The 27,417-nt window shown below is 37.8% G+C and overlaps 1 protein-coding gene across 5 annotated transcripts in view; it reads left to right on the top strand.

The window, feature by feature from the left end:
• OXR1 (oxidation resistance 1) overlaps window positions 1–27,417 on the top strand; it is a 294,879-nt gene that overhangs the window by 4,936 nt on the left and 262,526 nt on the right. The window contains exon 1 of one of the 5 annotated variants that reach the window (XM_080381549.1): window positions 24,276–25,559. The exons of 2 other annotated variants lie outside the window; for them this stretch is intronic. In XM_080381549.1, the coding sequence (XP_080237675.1) occupies window positions 25,499–25,559 (61 nt within the window). In that variant the 5' untranslated portion in view covers window positions 24,276–25,498. Of the gene's footprint in view, window positions 1–24,275; window positions 25,560–27,417 lie in introns of those variants that run through there. 2 more of the 5 variants (XM_080381559.1, XM_080381553.1) reach the window with 2 other exon arrangements.

Raw genomic sequence — 27,417 nt, 5'->3', positions numbered from 1 at the left:
CGATTAGGGCAAAAAAAAAGTCAGTGCCCTAATAGGAGGGAGAGAACATAAAGAGAACTTAAATGGTGAAGTACGTGCAAGTTGTTCAGTACTTTGCTAGGCTCAGTGATCAACAGTGAAAGATGGATGAAAGAGGGAATACTGAACACTAAGAAGAGCTTAAGCTGATGTTAGCAAAACCAAGGCCATTTTCTGTGGAAGGTGGAACTTTGTTGGTCTGTGAATGTAAGAGCCATTGTTATAGTTCACACATTCTTCAGTAATCAGTGACCAAGGAGTAACACTTTGGGTCAGCCTGGGACATACCCCTTGCATCCCTATGAAGGCACTGTTGACGTCTGTGCAATCATGGACATACGGTATTTCTTACTGTAAAACAAAGCTGTAGCAGTGCTGTGTTGGGATACTTATGTAAGACGAAGTGTTGCCTCTTGGGTAGTGTAGGTACCTTGTTTGCTCAATGGTACTATTTATACATAGTTTTGTTTTGGAAGGTGTTCTCAGCCATCGGGACAGATTACTAGGAACCATCCTGTCTGTCTTCAGTGGACAAATTTGGAGAGAACGATTATGCTATGTGAACATATAGCGTGGCTGCTTAATTGATAGATATGCTTTTTCTTTCTAGACACTTTATATATACAATTCCTATTCATTTCCCTATGAACTTGAGTTGTGGAAATGGAGGAGAAGAAGAATTATGCATCTCCTCTGCTTCTTTGTATAAAATACTTTTGGGACTCATAGATATGAAACAAATTCATAGGTAAAACATAGTTCACTTAAGTACTTCTACAGATATTAAGAAACCAGACATGTATATCAAGGTAAGATTCTGCTGCTGTAGTCAGAACTTCTGTTTTTCCCGAAGACATAGCACACCAGATTCCATGGAGACACTTTCTAAAATAACAGCAAATACATTATTAGTTATTTCTTAATCTAACCATAGCTGTACAAAAGCTTAGTAATAAATCATATTTCATAAATAATACAGAGCATACTAAAATGTTAGTATTTATAGTCACTGCAATGAAATTGGATTCACTTGTGAGTTGTCTTTATACTTCCTTTGTGATTTTAAATGATTAATGTTGTATTTTAGAAATTGATATTTATATACTGTTGATGTAACCCTGATCTATTCAGTCATCTGAATCTGGCAGTTGAATTCCAGGTTGTCTTATGCATTTTGTTGCATTGAAAAAGCAGGGCATCCATGTTGTTGATACAAGCACATTCCAAGGTGAATAATCAACGATTATCGTAGCTTCTAAAAAGAGAAGCAGTAACAGCTTTGAAATACCCTTTAAAGAAGGAAAAGCCCTTACCCAGGACTAAAAACAGCAATAGCAAGGGAAATGGATGCAAAATGTATTTGTTTCTTCTGGCTTTAATTCTCCTTTGGGATCTTATTGTTAGACTGTGTGGGTTTTCAATAAGTTTCTCTAGGATTATGACTGTATCCCTTTTTTTTTTCTTTCTTTTTTTTCCCCGCCCTTCTTTCCTAGAGTCAGTATGAACACTAACTGCAGTGAAATGTTATGGACATAGGACTAATGCTAATTTATTAGTAGTCACTCGTGCTTCTAGATGAATCCTCAAGTCCCCTGTGGTACTTTCTGCTTAAGTATTTTTCAAAGAATTACACTGATTTCAAGTGTGGACTTAAACCACTAGCAGAAGTCCCGCTCATACCTTCTGTTGCCATTAGCGTATGGCAACAGAATGGCAAAAATAGTGTCTTTGCATGACAGAAAGGATGATAGTAGCGGGAGTTACCTGGTCCACATGGAACGCTTGACTGTGAAACACTTTTCCATATGCAAACTGTCATACCTTCTTTTTTTTTCCTCATTTTTTTCTATTAAGGGTTGTCTCACTTAAAAGCTTATAACCCGAGTTTATGCTCCACTGAAAAATTTTACCTGAAGTAGTGAACGACTTAAGACATCTCTAGAGTGTGAAACAGTGGGAAAACTATGTGTAAGAAATTATAAAGAAAGTTTTGAAGTGGAACTAACATTTATTGAAGCTTTGCTGCTCCACTGCTTTTTCTTTTTACTACTTCTCTGTGTCTCCTGTATGTTGTGTATACCCACTGTAGACTCTCTACAGTGGAGCATGTGTGTGGTGTTTGTGAGGCCTACATACAGTCAGCTGTTTTTACAGAATTATAGTGTATGTTTTGTGTGTATCTTCAAAATAAACTCTTAATACAGATTATCAAATCTGAGGCTCTGAGTATAAGATTTTTTTCAGGTCTTCCTGCCATAATAGCTGCTTTATGTACTTTCCCAGCATAACCTTGTGCTTACTTTATCCTCAGACTGTACTGAAGTGTTGGGTGTAAAGCAGTATTGTTGTGTTGCATTGCACCTGAGAATACCTCCAGGCATGGCTTTCCATTCAAAGTGTCCCTGTGTTCAGAGGTCCCAGAGGGCACAACTTCCAGCTGAGTGTGTGTGCTAACACCTGAGAAGACAGTGTCAAGCAGGACTTACTCAGCATTTGCTCTTTTCTGCAGTTCTTGTCAGTATCAGTGGTGGTTTAAAAAAAAAAATGTGAATTTGGGGTATGTTGTTTGTGTTCTTAATATCCTTAAAGCACTGAGGCACTGTGGGATGTCTGGAGTTCAAGTAACCTAATGAGCAAGCATCCTGACTAAAATGCTGAAATAAGAACTGTCCTTGGACTGGGGGCCATGAAAGAGAAGATCTTGGCTTTGGATCAGATTAGGATGTGGGTGAGCTGACTGAACAGAATCTGTGTTGGCTGGATGAGGTTGCTGGAGGATGGTGATGGTGATGGGATGGGGCTGAGGGAAGATGAGAATGGCAGTGGACAACTGGGAAGATGCGCAAGTAGCGGAGTCTGTGTCTTGTGGGGGCTTTACAGAGTTCAGAAGGGATCAAAAATTTCCAGTTCTTGTCCTGTTGTAATTCAGGCAAGCTTGTTGTTAAGGTATTTCATCTCATTATTCTACCTCCTCACAACCCCTTACCTTTTTCATCTGCTTATTGTTGTAAACTTGTATTTCTGACCCTTGCAGGACTTAAAATACTAGAGCTGAAGCTGCCTGGATATCCACAGTAAATGAAGACTTTCCCATTGAACATAAGTCTGTATCTGTAAAATGAAAATAATTGCTGAACAACATAGCATGACATGAGAACATAATTTCATTAATGTTGGCAAAATACTCTTAATACTGTAGTGATGATCACCTTTGTTACAGTCGCGTGAGGATATTAATACTTCTGGCATCCTAGTAGAGCTTAAGTAGAGTACTGTAAGGCTGTAGACTGAACAACTCCGATCAAATGAGATGCTGGATATTTTAACTGCTTACTCAGTAAACTGTCCTTCCCATTCTCTAGAGTGTTGAAGCAGCCTTGGTGGAAAGCAGTGCTATGTGAACACATAGCTGAAAACTGTATAAAGCTGTTTATGCATCCTCTTTGGGAATATTATGTAGACATTTGGTGACCCGTGGTTCTTAAGTTTGTGAAATAGCAGCTGCTGTGTATGTGGGGCTGGTGTCTGCTGAAGGCCTCATTAAACTGCAGCCAGCCTTCTGAGTTAAGATGTCTTTGAAGGGTAGAAAAGCTCTTTGTAGTGATAATGTGTCCATGGGAGAAGAGATCTATGTAGCAGTCCTCATAATCAGTGCCACATATAAATAGTGGAGAGTAGGCGAATAGAGACAGCAGCAAGTGAGCCAGAATTAAGATACAAGCAGTCTTGATTTTGGCGAGTGTGATACTTTTCCTTACATTTCATAAAGGTAATATGGCTTTATGCATCAAAATTACTTTACTTGTCTGCTGGAAGACAAATGCATATGTACATTGTATCCAACAACACTAGCAATGGTCTGCAAAAAGGGTGAACCTAGTGATGGTGATAGTGGATGGAGTTACCCAGATGGAGAAGCTGCATGACTGAATGGAGCTTGCAGTGTTTGGGAGAGTCATGTGGTGATGAAATGTAATCAGAGACTATCTGCATATCTAGTTTGGCACAGGAACGTGGCACAGTGAACACTGAACTGCCTGACTGCGGTTCTGTCACCATCTCCTAATGTTGCTCTTAGCCAGTGTTGCAGTAAGTTTTGAGCAAGGCTTACATTGTACCCAGAGATAAGGCTTGACCTCACTAAAGCTTTGAAGGGGAGGTATTGCAAATATACACTTGTATTGAGAAACAGCCTGATAAGATACTCTTAATTCTCATATGTATTTTCTCAAAATTTCTCTACCTTCTGTTTTCCCCAGTTTTCAGGCTCCTGTGTAAGGAACATGTCCTAAAACTGTAGCACAGGCAGAATGCAAACTTGTTACTGTTCTTTCCAATCCCTCTGTATGCCCTCCAGTTAATTCCAACCATTTGTGTTTCTCAGGTATGCCCAAAGGCAGAGGCTTTGTAAGATGATGTGGCAATGGGCAGTAGAAATTAATTCCCCAGAGGAAGAACCACGTGTTATACTGTGTGATGTCATCCTGTTCTCCTTTGGGGAATGTAAGAGACCACTGGTTAGAATCCATGAGGCATTCTTCAGCTGAAATAAATGAAGTCTTGAGGAAATCTGTAAGTTGGCATTGATAGGGAGAAGTCATTCTATCTCCGTGAGACATGCAAAGGATCCCTGACATCTCTTCCAAGTTCTTATAACTGCTAATTGCTTTCTGCTTTTTAATTCTCCTTCCCAGGTACTTTCACAGCAAAAGAGGTTTTTGCCATGGTGAGTTGCAGTCTAAGTGAATCCAAGAGGAGGAAGGATAAAATAATAATAATAAATTAATTAAATGCCTTTATTCTACTTCCTTGTAGTACCCATTGATGTTTTAGGTCAGTTTTCTGTTTTTAGATCACACCTCTATGTAAACCAGTAGATCTTTAGATAATAGGAGTTGGCTTTAAATAACTTCCTATGACAAGCACAGTATCTCTTTTTTTTTTTTCCCAAAGGTCTGTAAATATTTTCAGTGTGAATTAATTCATGTTTGCCAAAATGAGCTGGATTTACACCTGCGTGAGGCCAAAAGCAGTCACCAATGTGCTTTAATGCTTATAAGTCAAGTCCCTTCATGTAAGTGCATGATTATTTTAAAGAATAGTCTGGGGAAAAAGTGATAGTGTTTTTTTGGTGGGTAAATTATATATAAATTGTGCCCATCTGTAGAAATACAGACTGAGATGGTGTGAAGCAGTGAAGCTGGTATAAGCAGCTTGTAGTTTTCCAGATGCTTGTACCTGACATTTTATACCGCAGTGCTTACACAGTAGCACCACACAAATTTCAGTGCATCAAGCATTCAGTTTCCATGCCAGGATTAAATTACTCAGGTTTGTTTGGAGTTCTGGACTGTTGCAATTTTAAACCACTACTGTTTTTTCATGTGTCCTTGTTTAGGAAGATTCCTATTCCATTTAATAAAAATTGAATTATGATAAATTAATGATTATGACCATCTCTGAGCTGCAGCACATATGAAGCCTGCAAATTTTTTTATGCTTAAGATAGATGTAACTGACAATTGTATTAAATCTTCCAGTCTGTTCTTGGTGCATTGTTAACTAGAAGTCTCTAGCAGGTAAAGAAAGACAAAATTCTAGTATTTTCTCCGAAGAAAGCAAACTAATCATTCACTTCTCAATCTTTTGTGAGAAATGCAACGTTTTTCCTGAAGGACTTTAAACTATAACCCTCTAAGATGCTTTCCTCGCATAGCTTTTGAGCTGTGCACGGGCACTTAGAAGGCACACAAGAAAGTCTTCTTCATTTGGCTGGTAGATCAGCATAGCTAAGACAAGACTACTGTCATATGGACTTGATAATTCCTTAGCATGTGACATTTAGATAAAGTTCCTGTTCTTTTTTTAAACTGTAATCTTTTGTGTTTGCTTTAATATTGTCTCAGCTAGGCTCTTGATGTTGAAGAGAAGATACTTCTATCGATTTCACAAAATATACATCACTTTGCATGAACAAAATGTGTGACACTGTGCTTTTATACAATGCAATAATGACTTAATCTATTTGTAAGAGTGCATGACTCCTAATTATGAATCCCAACAATGGATCTGAGGTGACAATTTGGCTCAAAACTTCTTTCCCTGCTCCCAACTAAATAATCTAGCCTGCCTCTGCATGCATACCGTTAGTCATTATGGGTACAGTTTTAGTATTGCTAATAGGTCACACTAATTTTTACTTTTTTTTAAATGCAGTTAAAAAAAGTGATTTGTGTGACATCACTAGGAGAACACTTTAAAAATTGTAGTGATGTGTGATCTCAGTCACAGAAAGCATGACAAGTACAGTTGGTTAAAGGTGAGCTACAAGAACAACATTGAATTCCAAGTTTAAATCAAGTTATTTACTAATAGAGCTTGGGACAGGAGATTACAGAGTTGGTGCCTTATTCTGTTAGTGTGCTACTACATTGAAATTCATGCCTAAACCTTTGCTTTTTCCCCCCTTCTAGAAGTTATCTGTTTTTGGAAGTTCTAGTTCTGATCCTTTCCTACTAAGAGATGCTGATGTTAGAAGTCTTTATTATGAATTGATGACCTAATCCCAATAAAACTGTACAGCATACTTCCTTGTTGAAACAAGGAAATTTAACCCTTCCCTTAAAGGGCCATTTCAGCAGGGTCTAGAACAGAGCCATGGGAGACAGACTTAGACTGACTGATTCTGTTTTAACATATGGAAGATGCTGGATCATTTTCCCTTAATCAGCTCAACAAATCCAACAGGTGGTGAAAGATAGGTTCTTCCCACGTGTTACTGAAGGGTCAGATAGTGTATTGCTAACAGCTTTGAGCCATGTGTGGAGAATATTCCTACCTTCTGTTCACCAATAGGGAAGCAAAATTACATGTTTATATTTAATAACATTAAGTGCACATGTATTTTCTGTCATCTGTCTTCTGGCTAATTGATTATGTGGAACTAAGCTGCCATGGACTGGACATGCATCCTACTGAGGGTACAATTTGTATTCTTAATCAGTTTTAAAAGTATGTAAAGCTTTTTTCTGGTGCGGCGCCACTGATTTTATGACATTTTTTACATGCGGCTGGTACCTAAATGCTGTTCACCACAACGGACATAAGGGGTGCAAATATATTGCTGTGGGCAGAGCAGTCAGAGGACCCTGGAAGAGAGAGCTGGCTCTGTGATACAAATCCCTGAGTACTTTAATTGCAGTATAGATAGGAAAAAGTCTATTGTGCTTGTTCTTTGCAGGGTGTCAAGCCAGATACGGGGAGAAAAATAACTTGCATAAATCAAATTTTTACATGATGGTATTTTGTGTTATTCATTTGTTTTGCAAGTTCGAAGTACCTCTGTTGTGCTTACCAGTAAAATAGATTACAGGAAAAAAGCAAAAAAAACCCCATTTATTCTCTTCCAGTTAATTTAGTTCCTGTTTATGTTTGGAAAGGAATGACCTTGAAACATTGTGGTTCACAGTTAAAATCTTAGGGGTGATATTGGCTTATATGCTGAGTGACCTAAATAAAAATAAGTGAACGATATAATCTTTTGTTGTTGAAATTTTCCAAGGCGTTAATTTTTTTCACTTCCCTATATTTGTTACATGAAGGATAAATTTAGTATTGTGAGGGCAATAACAACATTTCCAGTTCCATGGTCATAATTCTTACTTTAATGCTATCAGCACAGTCATGTTTATATATGCTTTTCATAATGTATCAGCATGAGCCACATTTTCATCTGTGACTTAGAAGCTGTTGTATTGATGCAGGGAACAGCATCATGAGGCTGTAGTAGTGGTAGAGAGTTTTCTGTGTGAATGGAGAATTTCTACGCGTGCACCAACATTATATAAATAACCTCCGACAAGTGTTGAAATTCTGTTTCAGTTACGTGACAGTGTTATGTTTCTGTCAGAGGGCTGTTGTTTTCAAGCATCCCTATACGTGCTTGCATTCGCAGTGTGCTAAAGGTAATTTGTGCCCTTCTATGTTCTGTTGGGATAGTGGTGAAGTTGTCATTTTAGTAAGAACATATGCTGTCACTCTCACTCCTCTTCTGCCTGGAATCACTTTCCAGGTGCCACAGTTGAATATTTCTAGAAAAAATACCTAATGCAGACAGTCTGAGATTATGTGGAAACTGCTTGTAATGGTCACGGTGTAATACCTGAAACACAATAGAGGAAAATATTTATGCACAAAGATAGAAAGCTTGAATTAATCATCAGATGATGGTGAAAAACTAGTGTGTGTGTCCTGCCAGGCAGAAAACCAAGTGACTTTAGCTGTAGTTCAACATAGTAGTATGAGTTTTTTAAAAATATAGGTGTGGGGTTAATATTATACTGTATCAATAACACCTTAATTAAGAGAAAGGAAGTGGTATGATTTTACATTAATGGGATGTGCAAAGCCAAAAGTGTAAGAAAGAATCCTGTTAGTGAGCTGAGAGAGACAAGGGAGTGTCTGAATTGCCTTTTTCTTGTGTGCTGCCTGTACTTTTTGGGATGATGTTCTCTGGTTCTATGTGGAGACTCTAGCTAAGAAGGGTAATAAGATAAGCCCCTTCTGGCTAAAAAAAGAACATCAGTGCTAAGCTTGAGGTTGAAGCATTGGTAGGCTCTCCTTAGGATTTCCACCTGGGACTGCAAAAGTATATAACAAATCCTTTCCTTCTCAGCTAATGAGATCTAGGGGGTTCCCATATTGGTTGCCTCCTGTTTTAACCTGCTGAGAACAGCCCCGTAAAGCAGGCAGGTTTCTGACATTCAGTAATCTGTCAAAGTTTTGTGTCAAAGTGAAAAAAAGATATGATCTTTCCTAGTTTGGAATGAATAATTAAGGATTTTTAAGCATCTATTTTAAGTGGAAATGGACAAGTAGGAAATAAGTGATGTCCTCATTCAATCCTGATCTCAGTTCTACTCTTGTAATCCTAAAAATCAGTGAACTGAATGTCCAGTGTCATTTTAGTAACACTTGAGCAAGCAGCACTATTACTATTGATATCTTTATCTAGAGAGTTTAATAATAAAAACCAAGGAATCGCTTGATCTGTTTTGATGCTTTTCACATAGAAATAGTTATTTTAATTTCCATATTAATAATGACTTGCAAAAAAACACTAGACCATTAAGTAGCAACTACATAGATGTTTTTTGGGAAAAATGAGGAATCAGAAAAAAGATTTAACTGCATAATTGATTTTATTAACAAAGGCATAATAGGGTTCCATTTTTTTCTTCTGTATTGCAGTTGAAATGTCCCATATGAGGATTTATAAACCTTAAAACTCTGCAAATGGAGACTCAAATACTGGCACCTTGTGTTTCACTTCTTTCATGTTGACTTTAGGGTATTATGTACACTCTCAAATAGACAATCCCAAATACATCTTAAAATTGAAGCACTTGCCATTTTCATGATGTTTTTCCATGAGGTTTCTCTCTCTCAAATCTGACTTTTCAGTTACTGTTTGCTGTCATTCAGCACTTCTTGTTCTGTAATTTTATAATGGAAATGCTTTTGAATCCATCAGATTTTATTTCAGTCCCTTTCTCTGTTTCCATGCTGTTTTCAGTCCCAAGTAGTTTTTAAGGATTGTTCTCAAAAAAGATGATTGGTAAAGTATACTGAGCTTCAGAAAGTAATAGTAAGAATTCATAGTTCCAAGCTTTTCTGCAAAAATAAAAAGAATGAGACTCTTTCTCTTTTGAATTTTTAGTGAAGTTGAAGCTTCACCACATAAAAACTAGGACTTTAAGAAAATCTAAGTATCATGGTATAAATCATCTTTAAAATGAGCAAACTCCAGTACTGGTAGCCTCCATAGTGATAGAAGCAAAACATAGTGGCTTAAGAGTATGTGTGGTACTTCTGGCTCCTGTCTTATACCTAAATATGTAATTGGCCAGAAAACCAAATAAACAAAAGAAACATCACAAGAAAAGATTTGGTTTTGGCTACTTGCAATGCTAAGGCCAAAGCAGTGTAGAGGGTCTGTGCTGATGTTTTTTTGCAGTTATAGGTTTTGGGGGTGAAGATACTCCTAAGTGGAATTGAATTCAGTCATTGTTATGCTTGGTGTTCTACAGTGCTAAATTTCTACTGATACTTTGACCTTTACTGAAGCCAGTAAGAGCTTTGTTTAGGACTGTTGAAATTGGGCAGAAAGTTGTGTGCCAGAGCACAGTATACACAAGGCCTAATATCTCAAGGCTCCATCATTTAATAGCTGTATTAGCTAGCTAATGGCTAAATTAGAGCTCTGTGCTTGAATTGTCCTATGAAGGTGTCTGTCTATTTTTGTCTTTCTCTCCATGGGTGAGAAGTAGCTACTTGACATATTACTTTATTTTCTTTAAATCAGCCTATTACCTTATCATCTTAAAATCAGCCTTCACCAATATACCCAGTATCTTAATTTTTCAGTCTACATTTGAAAATGGCAACTTCTGGTTTTGTGTTTCAGTAGTGGCAGTAGAGGTAACTCAGGTTTATCACTGTAACTTCTCTTTTGTTTATGTAGGTATTATAGGAAGATTAATCAGTCAGTCTTTGTTTGGCCACAAAATTGGTAGTTATTAGAAGTGTGCTAACAAGCTGAGTGTTTCCTCAGTGGAACATTTTACATTGATCCGAATCCTACGCCTCTTTTTTGAAAGTGCTGTAGTTCTTACTCAATTACTTCCTTGTCAGTGTGGTTCATATTTTTTCTACATTCTCTCGTATTTGACCAAGTAAACCTACATGCTATTTTCTTACTGAAGGGGTTAATTTTAATTGGGTCTATAGTTTAATTTCTTCTTGAGAGTGACTTTATGACATCAGTTTTATGAGTAAAGAAGCTACCTTCTGAAATCTGCTTTTTCTCCTTAAGTGGAACAATTCTCTATATACAGAATAAATGCTGAACTGATTTTACAGGCTTTTGTTAGGAAGTTTGGTAGGTTGTTTTGACCCAGCTCTGGCCTTGTGATCCCATAATTCCTTAGTTCAGTAGTCTGTTTTTCAGTGAATGGCCTGATGTTACTGTCTTGAGTCATTCGTCATACCACATCCTTCCAAGTGCTTAGGATGAAGAATGTTTTAGGAGGAGCAAGTATTTAGGGTGGTTAGCGGACCATTAAGTGTTCTGTTCATCTCTGTGCTGCTTCCTCTGTTCAGAGTTGAGTGGGTATAATTTTGGCTGCAAGATTTTATGCTACTTGTTATTCATTAAGTTGAAAAGTCCATCTGGAGAAGGTATTAATCCAAAATGTTATTCTGGTGCAGCGTGTTTTGAAGTTATTTGTTTTGGAGCGGGACTGATTTGACCAGTGGGATGTTAAATAGAGTGTAACTACTTTGGAAATCTTTTTTAGCATATTTAGATGTGGCCATATACTTTCAGAGTGCTTCATGTCCTGTTTGATATATGCTGTGTCTTGAACATGTCTGTGGCTTTTGTCACTCTTTCAAACATGTATATTTTCAGGGGATTAATTTATTTTCTTAACTTTTTTTTAATAAGGTCTAATAAAAACAATGGCTTTGACCTAGATTTCTTGCAAATTCTTTAGATGCTATTGCATATACTATTTGCAAATTATAGTTTAATATCAATGGGAAGCTTTCATTATTTTTTTAAATTGCAGTTTAACTGTCAGATGAAGTGTTGTGTCACTCTTTCATATGTAGAGTTTGAAAGTAGGTAATTTAGAGTCAGCCTTTTTTGAGCAATTATTTTGCAATATTTAAGATTCCCGTCATATAACAGGATCAGTGCAGAGTATTCTTGGAGGGAATAATTTTTTTGGCTGTTGCTAGATTAGTCTTGAGACCTTGTTTCTAATTAACAAGAAAAGCCCAGCAGCATAATTTCATATGGGGCAAAAAACAAGGGAAAAATGCATGGCTGAGATAAGGCAAAAAGAAGTTCCTCAGCAGCATCTTAAAGACAGCTTCATGAGTTGCAGTTTTTCATTTTAGATTTTATTTTTGTTTGTAAACTGTTTAGAAAAAAAGGAAAGATAAGGTTGAACTATTTTTGCAGAAAGAATGATCTTTTTTTTTATCCCTAGCCTTTATCGGCATTTGGCTGCTGCAAAATACAATACTGAGGTCATAGGCATAGAGAAGTGAATAAACCCACAGTAGTTATAATGATAAGCCTAATCAGAGACACAATCTCATACTCAGTAGACTATGGGAGATGATCCAGTGTGCTCCTGCTGTGCGATCTTTCTATTTTCAATATAGAAAATCCAGGCAAGCTACTTGTCTCACTACAATTTGCTACATATACTTAGTCCTGGGCCACCTAAAATGAAAATACCATAAAACCCCATAAGTGGTGTATATGCCCGACTAAATTTAAGCATTTAAACTTGGGGGTTTTGTTCAGTTCATTCATTGCTGGATGAAGGGTTTTTAAGTCTTTTTTTGCATATGTGCATGTGCTGCAGTTGTAAGTTATTTATAAAATACAGTAACTATCTTTTCAGCTGTTTGAAATCCATTTGCCAGCAGATGAGATTGCAGTTGATATGCCTGCATAGATGAATTGTGATTTCTGTATAGTTTGGCTAAATTGTGCATAATTTATTGTAAAATCAGGAAATGGGTAGTGAGCTCATAATGAAATTTACAGTGTTGAAAACAGGGAGCAGTTTGTATTCTTTGGACATGAGGCTCTTTAGCTATGTCAGGATGATAAACAGAAACTCCACATTAATCTGACTTAGTAAGGAGCTTTCAGGATCACAAGTCAGCAGATTCATAATCTGGCTGTTTGTAAACAGATACAGTTATTGACCTTGTTCATTGTGGATGTGCTTCATCACTGTGCTTTAGAAGAGCCTAATACATTTTCCCCATTACCTAAATTGCATAAATAAAAATGGAAGCTAGATCTTTCTGCCATATATTTCTCAAATAACTGCATTATCCCATAGCTGAAGACCTAGTGCTGTTTTCCTGTTCTTATGCAATGTTTTTAATCCTCATTGATCAACATGCTTTAAGAATTAGAGCATCTAGTTTTTCACTCCTATTATTTTTATGGGCACACGGTACATATAAACTTGCTCAGCTTAGAAACCACTGTATCAAATAAATTGATTAAAAACAAGTTGTATTTAAGGGTTCCCCTGATGGACCTGTTGTCTCTTCCTATTACTTTCTATTCTTGTTTTTATTATGCAAAATAAATTGTGTTCATAATCTAGCTGGCTAAGAAAAGATGAACAACAAACTCTTAAATTCTACCTCTTTAAAGTGCTGAATACTAATTGGGTTTCTCATTAGAAACTGTCTTGAGAGGCAATATGACTATAATATAATTGCTTGAAAGCAAAACATCTGCAAGACTGAAGCAACACCAAGTAGATTTGTTTTCTAATAAAGTACTTGAAAAGAATTAAAATGATTAATAATTTACATGCCACAACAATAATATTTTTCAATCCTGTGGTTTGTGTCTTCTGTTTCTCACACAGAAAGCACCAAACAGAAGTTTCTTAAAGGGAATACCTGAGACTTCTTATCGTCAGAAGTTTGCTTGCACACCTTTTTCTTTCTGAGATTAAGCTAAGAAAGTGCCAGATTGGGTAATACAGTTCCCATTTTTTGAAGAAAATAGGGCCAGATTTCACATACTACATCTTTTTGCGTTTTCCTAGACCTAGTTTCATGCTGTCAATCCTGACTGGACTTGCGTGAACAGTGCTTCAGTCCATCAGTGCAGTGATGGTGGATTCCTGTTGTGTTTTGTGTGAGAAGTTGGGTGCCTGGAGGGCTTTTCATATTTTGTGCCCATTTAGGGTATCAGCACTTGATCTGTGTATTGGAGCTGGGGAGTGAGAGTGTAATGGCAACTGTGGATGTAACTACTGCTCTGTAGCAACCTGTTTTCCTTTTACCTGACCTTTCCACCTCATGATTTAAAAATGTCAAATCCAGAAAAGAGGAGCTGGTTTGTGTGCATTTTTCAGAAGTGCTGGCTGCAGTCATTTCCCACCACTACAGAGAAGTAATCCATTTACACTTGTGCTTTTTTTTTTTTTTTTTTTTACCGAAAGTATAGCTGAAGCTGATCAAACAGCAGATGACTAGGTAACATCTTGATCTGAACAGATTTTAAATGATTTTTCATTGATTTATGAAGTCTCCCAAAGTCTTGCAGGAGCTGCTGTATTTCTTTATATTTGATGGACGCCTGCATCTTCCCGAAGAAAAATACTATGCCTGGATGCTGGGGAGCATTTCAAAATTGTGAAGGTGGCACACAGCACATCATGTCCTGGCATATTGCTGCTTGCAATTAGTGGACAGATACTCTGTAAAGCACAATTGAGTAGCTCTATAGGAAACAGAAGCATCTGTCTTCCACCTACTTGCTGTCTTGGCTTCATGCCTGTTGCGTTCCTGATAGCAGTGTGTAGCCTTGCATCTCTAGCAGAGCTGACTGGGACTTAGGGATGTGCAACCATCAAAGAATGGATTTTGGATCTTGCTCCCAGATGTTCTAGTTCTCCTTACTCAGTGTGGTAGAATGCCAACTGCTGCTATTTTAATTCACACTAAATGACAACTGAGTCCATCCAAGTAAGTGGAACTACTTAAAAAAATTCAGAGCAGATCTGTGAATTAAATTTCAAAATCTGATTGAAGGCAATCTGAAAGAGATCTGATGGGAAACAGGAAAAAACCAAACATCTTGCAAACCACTACCTTTGACACACTTGCATGTGTGCACACATACACGCATGCACAGCGCTTTAGTGTCTCTGATGGAAAATTTGCAGTTGGTTTCAATTTGACTTAACATACTATACTGCTGCCCACTGTTCATAGAAAGGCTTTGGATCTGAATTACTTATTTTTCTGGATGAAATTTTGTTGGCTGTAAACCTGTTCATTGTCTTTTTACTCAACTAATGGTAATGGCTATGATTGACTCTAGTTCAGCCTCTCCAGCCATTTTAAAGAAGAAAAATAAAAATACAGCGACAGTGATGATTGATCTGCCTATCAAATAAGGAACTGGTAAACAATTTGCAATATGTTAAAAGAGCTCGGTGTTTCCTGGGTGTATTCAATTCCTGTTTGGGAGAAATAAGATGTAATAAATGGCAGAGTCCAGGAGAGAACTACAGCAGAGCAGTAAGCAAGTAATGACAAAAAAAAAAAAACCACGTAATGGAAAGAAATTTTTTTTTTTGGTTTTCCTGAACATGATACAGAATGAAAAATGTTTACTAGTGTTCAGGACTAAAAAGAGAACCAAGTCATTCTGCCTTTCTTCCCTTCCACTGCTACTTTAAACACTCTCTCTCTAGAACAGTTTTGAGTTTTAGGCATTATCTTGCACGTCATCGTGCTACTACATGGTGCCTTTCCTACTGAGAACCTGTTATAGCACAGTGGCCAGTAAAGGCTGCCTGCTGCGACTGAATGTTGGCTACCCAAGGGCAATGACATCCTTCCTGACTTCACTTCTGAGTTGCTGACTGTGCCTCCCAGGAGGCCTACACGAAAGATCTTAATAATAAATGGTTCTTCAGTTCTTCTACCTATTCTTAGCTGGTGAAATAAATAAGATCTTAAAAAATGGAAAAGTATTACATTTTATTATTGTGCACAAAATGAAAAACTAACAATTCATTTTAGTTAAACAGGTAAGAGTGGAGGAAAAATATTTGTTTATTCTTCTCTACACAACTTGGTGATTTTTTTTTTTTTTAATTGTCGTTTCCCCCCCCCCCCTTCATCTTCAAAAATGTATTTTAACATCTGGCTTGTATATGGTTGCTCCAAGCTACTCATAAATTCAAGCTGATCAAGACTTTTCATTGATCAGACTTTGATTTCTTCTCTCAGGCAAAATAAACTGAAGAATGCTGTATTTAGCTTTTTGTAAGAATACTCACTTCATTTATTTGGGTAATTGCAGTCGTAGTTTTATTGGTTCTTGAGGATTTTGGAATTCCAAAGTATTTCTAGAGGTAAATTTGTTTCTGTTTTTGTTGTCTGATGCTTGACTTTATTTTACATTTAGTTTTTGTTTTTCTGTTTTTCTTGGTGTCTTGAAAACTTTGAACACTAATTAGCATTCTGATTATAAAGACTTTGCAAAGTTCTTTTGTTGTTGCATTCTCTAGTTTTCAAATACTGTTTTTTGTTTGTGGTCTTTTTTTTTTTTTTTTTTTTCTTACAGAAAGAACACCACTGTAACATTGTCTTTCAACAGAAGGAGAATGGAAATTTTGAGGGTGAAAATATCCTGGGGTCAGTTTGGTTTATCTTACAGGAATAATTTACTGATCTTTGGTGTTGATGTGCTAAGTTTCTTTACAACAAAGCTACACTTAGGTTTTGCCTGCTTCCATATTCTGGGTTGTTTCTGAATCAGATTCTACTGTGCAACAGACAGATTTAATTCCTCAGCCTGTTGAAGGCAAGCAGAATGGCCTATTGATTGCTTGCATCTTTCTCACAAACCCTGTAGTTAAGACTGACTGCATTGAAGTTGCAGGGTCTTACAGGACAGTGGCTGCATGCTGTTGTCAAAACAGGACATTCCTGTATCCTAGAACCTGGAAAAAGTGGCGTTTTCCAAAGATTCTTGAATAGTTGTAATACATTTTTACTTAGAGTAACATGCAGTAAGGCCAAGAAGGAGATGCATTAACAGTTTCACTTGTGCACCTTGAGTAATAGTCTCAGCTTTTTAATTAGGTTTGTCAGGATTTGCAGGTTGCCTTGTATGTTGGCTGGTATTCTTTCTTGCTGAATACTATTGAATTTCTACAAATGAGATTTCCTGGGCCCATCTCCCAGTGATGTTTGGTTTTTTTCTCTCACTTTTTAAAGACATGTTCTCATCTGAGTCCTTGGAAGCTGTCTCATCTGATGGATGTGACCCATTCAAGGAGGTTGTACCCAAAATTCATTAGCTTTATCTATATTCTTAACCTGTTCTAATCAGTTTCCCCTATCACCCAAAATAAAGGCTTATTGTGCTTGCAAAACATGAAATACCTACATTATCCTTGACAAGAATTATTTTTCAGTTATTCTAGTGGCTGTCATTTAGAGTCCCAAGGATGTGCCAGAGCCAATAGATATGGAAGTAGAGAGTCTGCAGAACACTCTTCTGTATCTGGCATACCTGGAAGCCAGAGGATGGCCTTCCAAGCTGGTGTACTGTGTTGGGGATTCATAAGTTACGAGCACTTGAGGACCTCCAAGCCTATGACTGAAGGCTCATACAAAAAAGATGTGACTTGATAGATTTGAATAGGTGCCTTTCAATGTATCTATTCCAAATATTTTGAGAGGAATGATTGGTTTTACATAGATTTGAGGCTAGAAAGAGCTTTCCAAAGAGAAACATTACATAAATAAGGTGAAATTGAAAGCATGTGGTTTCTTCTCCAGAAAACCGGTATTTCAATGTTCCCTTCTGTCTCAGTTAAGATTTTGAGAGCTGGACTGAAGATAAGCATGAAGGTAATCTATCTTTGCAATTTTGTTTTCCTCTTACCTATAAGCCCACTTGTAAGCTCCAAAAAAACAAACTCAATAACATGACTATAGTAAAAAGACACACACACACACAAAAAAAAAACCCAAGCGAGAGGGGTGCGCAGTTGTTCATTCTTATGATACAAGGTAAATTCAGTACTCCCAGGTGTTACAATAACTCAGGACTACGAGCTATAGGCTGTTAAGTATTCTGCTTACCCATGTGTTATAACAAGTGATAAGTTATCTCAGCAAGCCTTATTCACCTACATCCAGTTCTTTCTTGGACATTTTATTCTTCCCTTATAAAATAAAGTTTCTGAGTCTCTAGCAGATCACTGCATTTCTGCCTCTGTACACAATTCAGTACTGATGCATGTTATGTTTTTCTGTACCTGTCTTAAAGGCAACACGTTGGTATTGCAGCTTTGAACCTTGGATGTGTTCATTTGCATCTCAGAGGAAAATCTTTGCTTCTGGAGATCCTTTGGTTCTACTGGACATCAAGAGAATGGCGTGTACTGCAGAGAGGACTATGTGTACTTGTAGTAGTAACTATGTATCCCATGATTGACTTGTCATTTTTCCCCTACCAAGGCCGTAAGAGATACTATCAAAACCTTCCAAACAATTAAAATGAGGTGGGTTTTTCTTTGGTTGATGGGGATTTTTTTCCCCTTTCATTCAGACCATAAATCTTGTACCTTTGGCAAAAATATTTTCTCCCTTTTCCTGCAGAGATTTGGTGAGGTACCATACCAATAGCTGCCAAAAGACATCTATTCAACTCTTGTATTGTGTCTTGGAAGAGGATCAATTTCCTTGTCAGATTTTGGCTAGTAAAATAACCACAGGCAAAGCTCGTTCCTTGCTCTTTTTGATGTGAAAAAGTCTGAAAAGAAACGTGACATTTCTGAAGTTATTTCAACAAATTATGGACTATTAAAATTAAACTAAAACTTCCTTCAACATCTTTGCATTGATTAGACTTTTTTGAATCTCTTTGGTGTGGTGCTATAAACCTCTTCCAGCAATTACTATTTTTGGTGAATCAAGGAACTTCATTTAGGCAGTAGACAGGTTCACATGTTTATATTAAGATCTCTAATTGCCATGTTTAGCTTTCTGCTGGGAGGAGCTAGATACCATACATAATTTTATTGAAACTGCTTGATATGAGTAGCCTTATGGGCTACTGATTCCAATGGCATATGTGGTCTGTGAGGTGTTTTTATATACTTAAAGGGGTCGTATTAATACTCAGAATTATGTCTAGCCTTCTATCTCACTGATCACAAATTCAACAAGAACAAATGCCGGATTCTGCAACTAGGATGGAGTAATGCCAGGCAAAATGGGAGAGCAGCAGCTGGAGAGCAGCCCTGCAGAAAGGGATCTGGGGGTGCTGTGACACCGGGCTCAGTATGAGCCAGCAGTGTGCCCTGGCAGCCAAGGGGGCAAACGGCATCCTGGGGAGCACCAAACAGAGCGCAACCAGCCGGTCAGAGGAGGTAGGTGATTATCCTACTGCATCTAGTGTTGGTCCAGCCTCACCTTGAGCACTGCGTGCAGTGCTGGGCCCCGCAGTTTAAGAAGGATGTGAAGGCCCTTGAGTGCATGAGGAGGGCAACACAGCTGGTGAAAAAAGGGCTGGAAGCAGTGTCCTGTGAGGAGCGACTAAGGGCTTTCGGCTCGTCTAGTTTGGGGAAAAGGAGGCTGAGGGGCGACCTCATTGCTCTCTGCAGCTTCCTGAGGAGGGGACGTGGAGAGAGAGGTGCTGATCTCTTCTCCCTGGGGTCCAGCGACAGGACGTGTGGGAATGGTTCAAAGCTACCCCACCCCAAGAGAGTTTTAGAGGGGGCACAAGGATGCATTTGTGTACCGAGAGGGTGGTCAAACACTGGAACAGGCTTCCTAGTGAGGTGGTCGATGCCCCAAGCCTGTCAGTGTATGAGAGGCATTTGGACAATGCCCTTAACAACATGCTTTAACTTGGTCAGCTGTGAATTGGTTGGGCAGTTGGACTAGATGATCGTTGTAGGTCCCTTCCCACTGAACTAGTCTATTCTGATAAAATGTCTTCTAACTTGCTATTCACACCATCTTTCACATTAGCCATTCTTTTTGCCCACTTTTTTAAGCTACAGGCAGGGTTTTTTGTAACCTTTTTAAACTGTCCTTTCAGGGAAATGAGAAAGTTCATTGGGACAGGTTGAAGTTGTTACTCTTCTTGCTACTGTGTGAGTCAGATCCTGTCTGTGAAGAAAAATATGAGGTGAATGCACAAAAATAGGGAAGGAAAAGAGCAGTGAGAAATGAAATGCATCATCTGTTCCTTGTACTGATGTTTATAGAGCTCCTAGTGTGACGTAGGTACCTGTTCAGTGGTTTGGCAAACCTATATCAGCCGAGGACTGTGTAAGACCTTGTGTTAACTGGTCTTTTAGCTGCCTGGCTAAAGGTCAAAAGTTGGTCAAAGGCTCCATTGCTGTTGCAGAGTATGAGGTTCTGGCTGTCTAGGTCTGACCTTTTCTTCCTGGTCTTTCTTCCCAGTCTTGTCTGTCTTCCCTCCTTCAACTGAAGGCTAGAAGAATTAAGAGACAGGAAAAAAGGGACATGTCAAGAAAATTAGCAGGAACGTCTTGTCTTGCATTCTAGGTGATTTTAAGACCTTACCTGAAGCCGTAGAAAAAGGAATATCATCTCCATGTCTCATTCCTTAACTTGGTTTATTCTTGCTGCCTCTTAGCCTGAGGGCAGCAAAGGTGTAACAGCACTGCAGTATTTGCTGTACTTCTACATGACAATGAACGTGGCTATGGTGGTAAAACATGATGCATTCAGGCTACCTTTTCTAGCTTTAATGTCAAGGATCGTTTCGCTCCACAGATGATTAATGGACTAGGTATATTATTATTTATATTTATTAATTAAATCTTAAATCATATGAACTTGATGGTTTTCACACAAAAATATATAGGAAGTTGGCTCAAGCAATCACAGAACACATTAATAAATTCTTTTTGAGAACTGTGATATATTGTTGAGCTTCCACAATTTACAGAACACAAGACAGGGAATGATTAGCTGCATAGGAACACCAGGAAAAAAAACCTGTACACAGCAAACTGTATGTGACCTGCTGATGTAGACTACTGAGGTAGAAAAAAGGAAATATCAAACTGTAATATATAACCAGGATTGACATATATAAAATGACAGTCTCCAGTGTTTGGCCATCCACATTTTAAATCGTGAAGAAAAACAATCAGAAGTCTAGAAAACATGGCCTCTAAAAAAAATTGATTTCTAAGGGGTTGTTTGACCTTAAAGAGACATACACTGGGGAGACATGAGAACAGACAATATGTGAAATGCTTTTGTGAGAAAGAGGGTAAAGAATTATTCTCTGTGTTTGCTGGCAAAGCAGCGATTAGAGATCTTGAGTTGTGACAAAGAATATTCTCAGAAATAGATTTCTGAAACTGTATTTCAGATTGTACAACCTCCATCCTTTGAGGTTTTCAAGAACAGGTTATAGTTAGGCTGATATATATCAGAAATGGCTTAAATACATGTCATTTTGTTTTCGGCAAAGAGTATAAAATAAGTAGTCTCCTGATTGCTGTTAGCCCTCCTCTGTGTTCACTAAATTTCTGACACCCCTGTGATCCCCTGATTCTTTGTGTTCCACCTGTCTGCCAAACACAGCCTTAACATAATTGGGCACAAAATTTTTTGGATGTTTTTATTTTTGGGGTAAGCCTCTCTTTTTCTCTTTAGTTTTTGCTGACTTCGTAAAATAATTTAATGTGTCTTCTAAATTTTGTGATGGTTAACTTTGTAACTTCCTAGTTTACCAAGAATTTTGTTCTGCTTGGAAAGGAAAATAGTAGAACTTGATCTGCTGGTGTTTAGAAGTGGAAAGTCACAATGTGACTGCAGCCAGCATTCTTTAGAATAGGACCAGGTGGGGAATATTAATTAACCTTTAGGGGCCACGATCCTGTATGAGTCTTTTCTCTTATGATAAATCCACTTTTGCTTCAGCTGTGCTTGCTGGGATGAAAGCTGCATAGTGCCAAGGAGTGGAATACTTTGTTATTTACAAAACTGGAAGTGGAACGGTTGATCTAAAAAACCTGTTCACCAGTTTTCACAGATCTGGCCCAAAAGGCTTGAGAGTGGCACAGTCTATATAGTCTGCAGCATTCTTAGATCTGATTCCAGCTGAGAACTTCGATGTATAGTCAGCTTTCTTCTTGAAAAGGAGCAGAAGTGGACAACAGCAAAACTGGATATATATAAATTGTGAAAGGGAAATAAAGTATTGTAAATATTTTATATTGTCATTTCTGTACTTATGGCTTCCAAAAGATAGGATAAAAACCATTAATGTCATTAAATGAATGGTAGTGGGACAACCACAGTGATTATGAATGAAAGATTTTTTTGGTGTTGATAATTTAGGAATAAATAGGGAGACTTGCCAGCTGATTAGGGGAGACTTTTAGCAAGTGAACTGTCTGAGAAGAAGCATTTCTAATACAGTCAGGAAAGTCTGCATTATTGTATCTTGGGATATATTCTTCAACCAGCTAATGACTAAGCATAAATACTCTTCATATTGTATTGAATAAATGTCATTCTCTTTTTGTTTTCCTCCTTTTGAATAATAGAGACTAGATTAAGGGAAAATGCTTGAGTGCCTATTTAATAAGAAATTGATATATTGAAATTCATATTTTATATCCTTCTGTACAGTTAGGTGACATTGAATTTTAGATATAAGTAATTATCACTGGAACTGTAGTTAAAATGAAAATCAGTACTGTAACATTAGTTTAGAAGTCAAAATGTGAAAAACAAGCTCTATAATTTTAAGATGAGTTTACTACTATTATCTGTAGCATCTGTAATCAGGTACAAAAAAATGGAAATGCCTCCTTGTATGGTGATAGCTAATAAACTTGTGTGGTTGATGTATTCTGTTTTGTCTGAGATACACTCACTCAGCTCCCTTTCAGATTAGTCCAGATAAATACAGCCAAGGCTCATCTCCATTTCTTCATCCTCCAAAGGTTTCTATTTGTTGTTCTATTTGTTGTGGCTGACTAGAGACTCAGGTCTGTATAATTGTTCCCTGCCATTGATCACATTTAGCTAACATTATTTTGTTATTGAGAGGGGGCTTTTATCTGTTTAAAAAAAAAATACAGTACTTGTGAAATACTGAACTGAGCTTACAGTACCACTGCATTTTGTAATAGTGCAAAAGAGTACAGGAAAAATAGTAGTTCATCTGCTTTGGTCGCAGAAATTGTTTTATCTCTACAGCTCTGTTTCTGTGGAATTATGATTCCTGCAGCCCTTCCTCTGCTGCTGTAAATTATGTAACTATGTTTCGCCTGCAGCATTAGGAAATGATGTATAGAAATCTAATACACAGTTTTTTGAATGTCATGTAATCAGACAGATGTAAGACTTGTATTTGGTTTACATAGCAAGGTTTTGCTAGTGGGGAGGTTGCAGGGGTGGCTTCTGTGAGAAGACATGAAGAGCTGCCGCTATGTCTGACAGAGCTAGTACCAGACGTTCCAAGATAGACCCATCAGTGGCCAACGCTGGTGGCCACCAGTGATGCTGGTGGCGACTCTGTGATAACATATTTAAGAAAAGTTAAAAAAATAAATAACTGTGTGGCAGCTCTGAGGGAGAACTTGGGGGGTGGGGGATGGGAGAGAGGAACAATTGTAGACATCAAGGTCAATGAAGAAGGAGCGGGAGGAGGTGATCCAGGTGCCAGAGCAGAGATTCTGTGCAGCCTGTGGAGAAAACCATAGGGAAGCAAGTTGTCCCCCTGCAGCCTGTGGAGAACCCCATGCCAGAGCAGGTAGATGTGCTCTGAAGGAAGCTGCAGCCCATAGATAGCCCATGCAGGAGCAGGCTCCTGACAGGTGCTGTGGCCCATGGAGAGGAGCCCACACTGGAGCAGGTCTTCTGGCAGGACCTGTGACCCCTATGGGGGACACATGCTGGAGCAGTGTTGAGGGAGTGACCCACCTTGGAGCAGTTCATGAAGGATTGTGAAGATCCGGTGGGAGGGACCCCACACTGCAGCAGGGGGAACCATGAGGAGGAAGGAGTGGCAGAGACAGTGTTGTGAGCTGACTGTAATCCCAGTTCCCCATCCCCCTGTGCTACTAGAAGTAGAAGCTGCTGGTAGAAGTTTGGAGTGAAATTGAGCCTGAGAAGAAAGGAGGGGTGGGGGAAAGTGGTTTTAGATGTGGTTCTATTTCTCACTATCCTACTGTTATAGTTAATTGGCAATAAAATTAAATTAATTTCTGCAAGTTGAGTCTGTTTTGCCTTTGCCAGTAGTTGGTGAGCCATCTCCCTGTCCTTATCTTGACCCATGAGCTTTTCTATCTTATTTTCTCCCCTTGTCCTGCTGAAGAGGAGGAGTAGGAGAGCAGCTGGTGGGCACCTTGCAGCCATCCAAGGTCAACACACTTTTTGTTTTATATTTACAATATATGTGGGATATACATTCTGAAAGATCATGTCTTTTCTGTGCAGATTAAAACTGTCTTTAGAATGCCTTTTAATTGTACAGAGGATACAAACTATTATTAAAGATTCTAAACCTTAATAATCATTTGAGTTGTGACTTGGATGTTGTCTGACTTAGGAATAGTTTCATAAGCAAACTTCAGAGTTCACAGATGCTCTCCTTGTGCCAGTGCAGCCTGTGCTGTACGCTGCATCGTTGAAATGATCTGAGTTACTATATTTTTTCTAAAGTAAATACTGATTTTTAAAGATTTCTTTTTGTCTGAGGTAAGCTATTAATCTGATTCATTTCGTCTCTCTGATCTTCTATGATGTTATATTTGTACAGCTAAAAGGACAGCAAACTGAGGAATAGGAGTTAAAAAACAGGATGGGCCTGATAAGAGAAGACTTGACTTGCTACTGTAGGAGATCTGTCATGGAGCTATGTCTGAAAGCAGCAGCCTGCCTGCTGCAGGTGATGCTGTTTTCTTCAGCTTTGAGGAACATTAATGATCCTTTTGTGTCTACTTGGGATATTCTTGATTTTCTCAGAGGGGAGAGAGGTGAATCACCAACTTCACATCTCATAGTAGCGGTAAATGAACCATTGCATCTACTGTTTGTCTCAGCAGATGTTAGTTTTATCATTAATGTTCATTGACTTCAGGTAAGCTTTTGGAAAGAGGTTTTCTTGCCTATTTTTTTAGCCTATTATTTTCAACTCCCCCCACCCCCCAAGGTTCATCAGGCTTTATAAACTCTTAGTAAATAAAAATAATTAAATCCTGATCAGGCCTGGTTACTCCCTGTGATTCTTCTCTGAATGCATGCTGTTTTCTGTTCATTGGCACAGCCATTAATTAATAATAAATAATTGATAGTTCAGCACTTGTGCCTAGAGAAGCAGTCTTTTTTTTTTATTTATTCGTTTTTTTTCCCCGCCTTAGATTTTCAAGGAACTTAGATTTTAAGATGATCTAAAGGATGTAGAGGAATGTTCCTTTATCCTGAAATCATAGGGAAGGAAGCTGTGTGTGCTGCTGTGAAGGTGAAGGAGGGCAAATGGTTGTTTGTTTTTATCTGTCTTATTTTAAAAAAATCAATACATTTCTTTAGCATGCTCACAGTGCATGCTAGAGATTTTTTCTCTCCTGCTGCAATACTTAAGGTTTGCCTTGAATTACCTACAGGCAAAGGTGGATGATTTAACAGGGAATGACTGATTAAGCACATCTACATAGCCGAGTTTTATATACTATGTGGATGTTGTGGCAGAAGCTACACTTAGCTATGACATCAGAAAGATACATGCATGGTATTGTACAATGTAGTAAAGGAAGAGAAACAAAGCAAATGGAAATGAAGGATATCTTGAGGCTTTGGTGATCATATTCTTTGAAAGATGAGGGTTTAAAAACAAAGGATGGAAGAAGAATTATCAGGTGAGGTCACTCGAGCTGTCACTGGGATGAGGAAGCAAACTGGTAATTATCTTTTGTTGTCTTAAAACCAGAAATATTTAACTTCATTTTAGAAGAAAAAAACATCTGTCATGGAAACTGTATGATTCAAATGAAAAGCACAGAGAGGTCATAATGTAATTAATTTATAAAGAAAAAACTGGAAGTGTAAGAAGATTAAATTAACAGGATTACAAATGTAATCATAACAGACAATAGTATTAGATCTTTGTGGTTGCTGTAAAAGACTGTTGATGGATGAAATAATCACCATAGACAAATATATGAAGTTAATTTCTATATTTCTAAAATACTTTCCCTTCAGATATCAGAAAAAAACATGTTAATGAAGACAAACAGAATTAATACTTCTTAATGGCCATAATGTTGGCTGCCCTCATGATTTACAGAGGGAAAACTGAAGTATTTATTGAACTCTTGATACTGAACAGACCTTTGATCAACAACAGATGGCAGTCGGGCTTATTTCACTGCATAAGAATTGCTGTTAAAGATTTCATTTACATTTCAGATAAATCGGTTTTTACATTAGTAACTATGTTTTGGTTTTCTCTGTTTAAATAGGACTTCATTTTATTGGCTCTTATTTTTATTTATCATCTGGTTGCTTAGGAAACCGCTAATGACTTGGTTCCAAGAGCTGTCAAACTAAACCTTTCATTGTTTATTTGAATTGTAAGGTATACTTCCATCAAGTGTTAAGGTAATCAAAACAGAAAAGAATCAAGCTATACAAGACTATATAAGAGGATAAATGTGTTGCATGTTTCATAAAGGCTTGAAGAAATTATTTTGAAATGGTTGGCTGTGCAATATACTAAAAAGGCTGAAATAAGTGGTTAGAGATGGAGTTTCACAGAGCTTGAGGCCAGAAGTAATCAATCTCACTGATTGTATCCAGGGGCCATTACAGTTCTTCTGGTTAACCCTGTATGGTCCTAGTGGCTTTGACTAGATGTAGCATGTGTTTTTTGAAGCATAGCTTTTGAGAAGATGATGTACTCCTACCTAAGTAACCTATTACACTGCAGAGGGCTACTTGCTGTAAAACAGTTTCTCACATTGCTTTGTGCCTTAGTTTTTTTACTTTGCTGTGTAAAGTTCTTGAAAATTCAGGTGACACTTTCTTGCTTCATGTGCTTTGTATGTATCTGTGTACCATTCAGCAACTTTTACTCTGAGCAGTTCAGACAGTTAGGGTATACAGTTCCCCATGTATGGAAGAGGGCAGATATCTCCAGAAGAAAGTTGGTATTTTCAAGGCAGAGAGCAGGAGAAAAGCACTGACCTACCAAAAATGTTCTGCTGTTAATGATCTTCCCCTTTTCTTCTCTGTGTGTGTGTGTGTGTTTTTGTGTTTTTTTTTTTTTTTTTTTGTTTTTTTTTTTGTTTTTTTTTTTCCCATCTTTTGGTATCTCTAAGGGTGTTGGTGAATATATCAGAATGTTTTTTTTTTTTTTTCTAAGTCCCAGCAAATCAGTAACTTTTAATAATGTATGGTATTTAGGTTTAATGCTGTATTGTTGAGACACACTGAATACCAAGATTACATGTTTTTAATCTCTGATGGCATTGGGTGGAATTACTCAAAAGGCCTCCAATGTATGAAAGTACAGTTTAGCAAAATAAATGTAATTTGTGTTATTTGGTGATTTAGACGAGTACAGAAGTGTTTGGATAGCACTGGAATCTTTTGGAGGGGGCCATTAACAGAAAGGCCCTGCCTTTGGGGTGTGGGTATGAAGAATTTAGAGCAGTGTATTTGTTAAATATTGTATGGGTACTTCATGGCATACTTGCAAAGTTTGAATAATGTTTAAGGGCCTTAGATTCTTTTACATTATTAGTAATGTGTGTTTTG

Source organism: Falco punctatus (genome assembly GCF_963210335.1).
Source record: "Falco punctatus genome assembly, chromosome: 3".
NCBI classification, from domain to species: Eukaryota; Metazoa; Chordata; class Aves; order Falconiformes; family Falconidae; genus Falco; species Falco punctatus.
The sequence above is the reverse complement of the archived record's forward strand: the minus strand, read 5'-3'. Positions and strand labels throughout refer to the sequence as shown.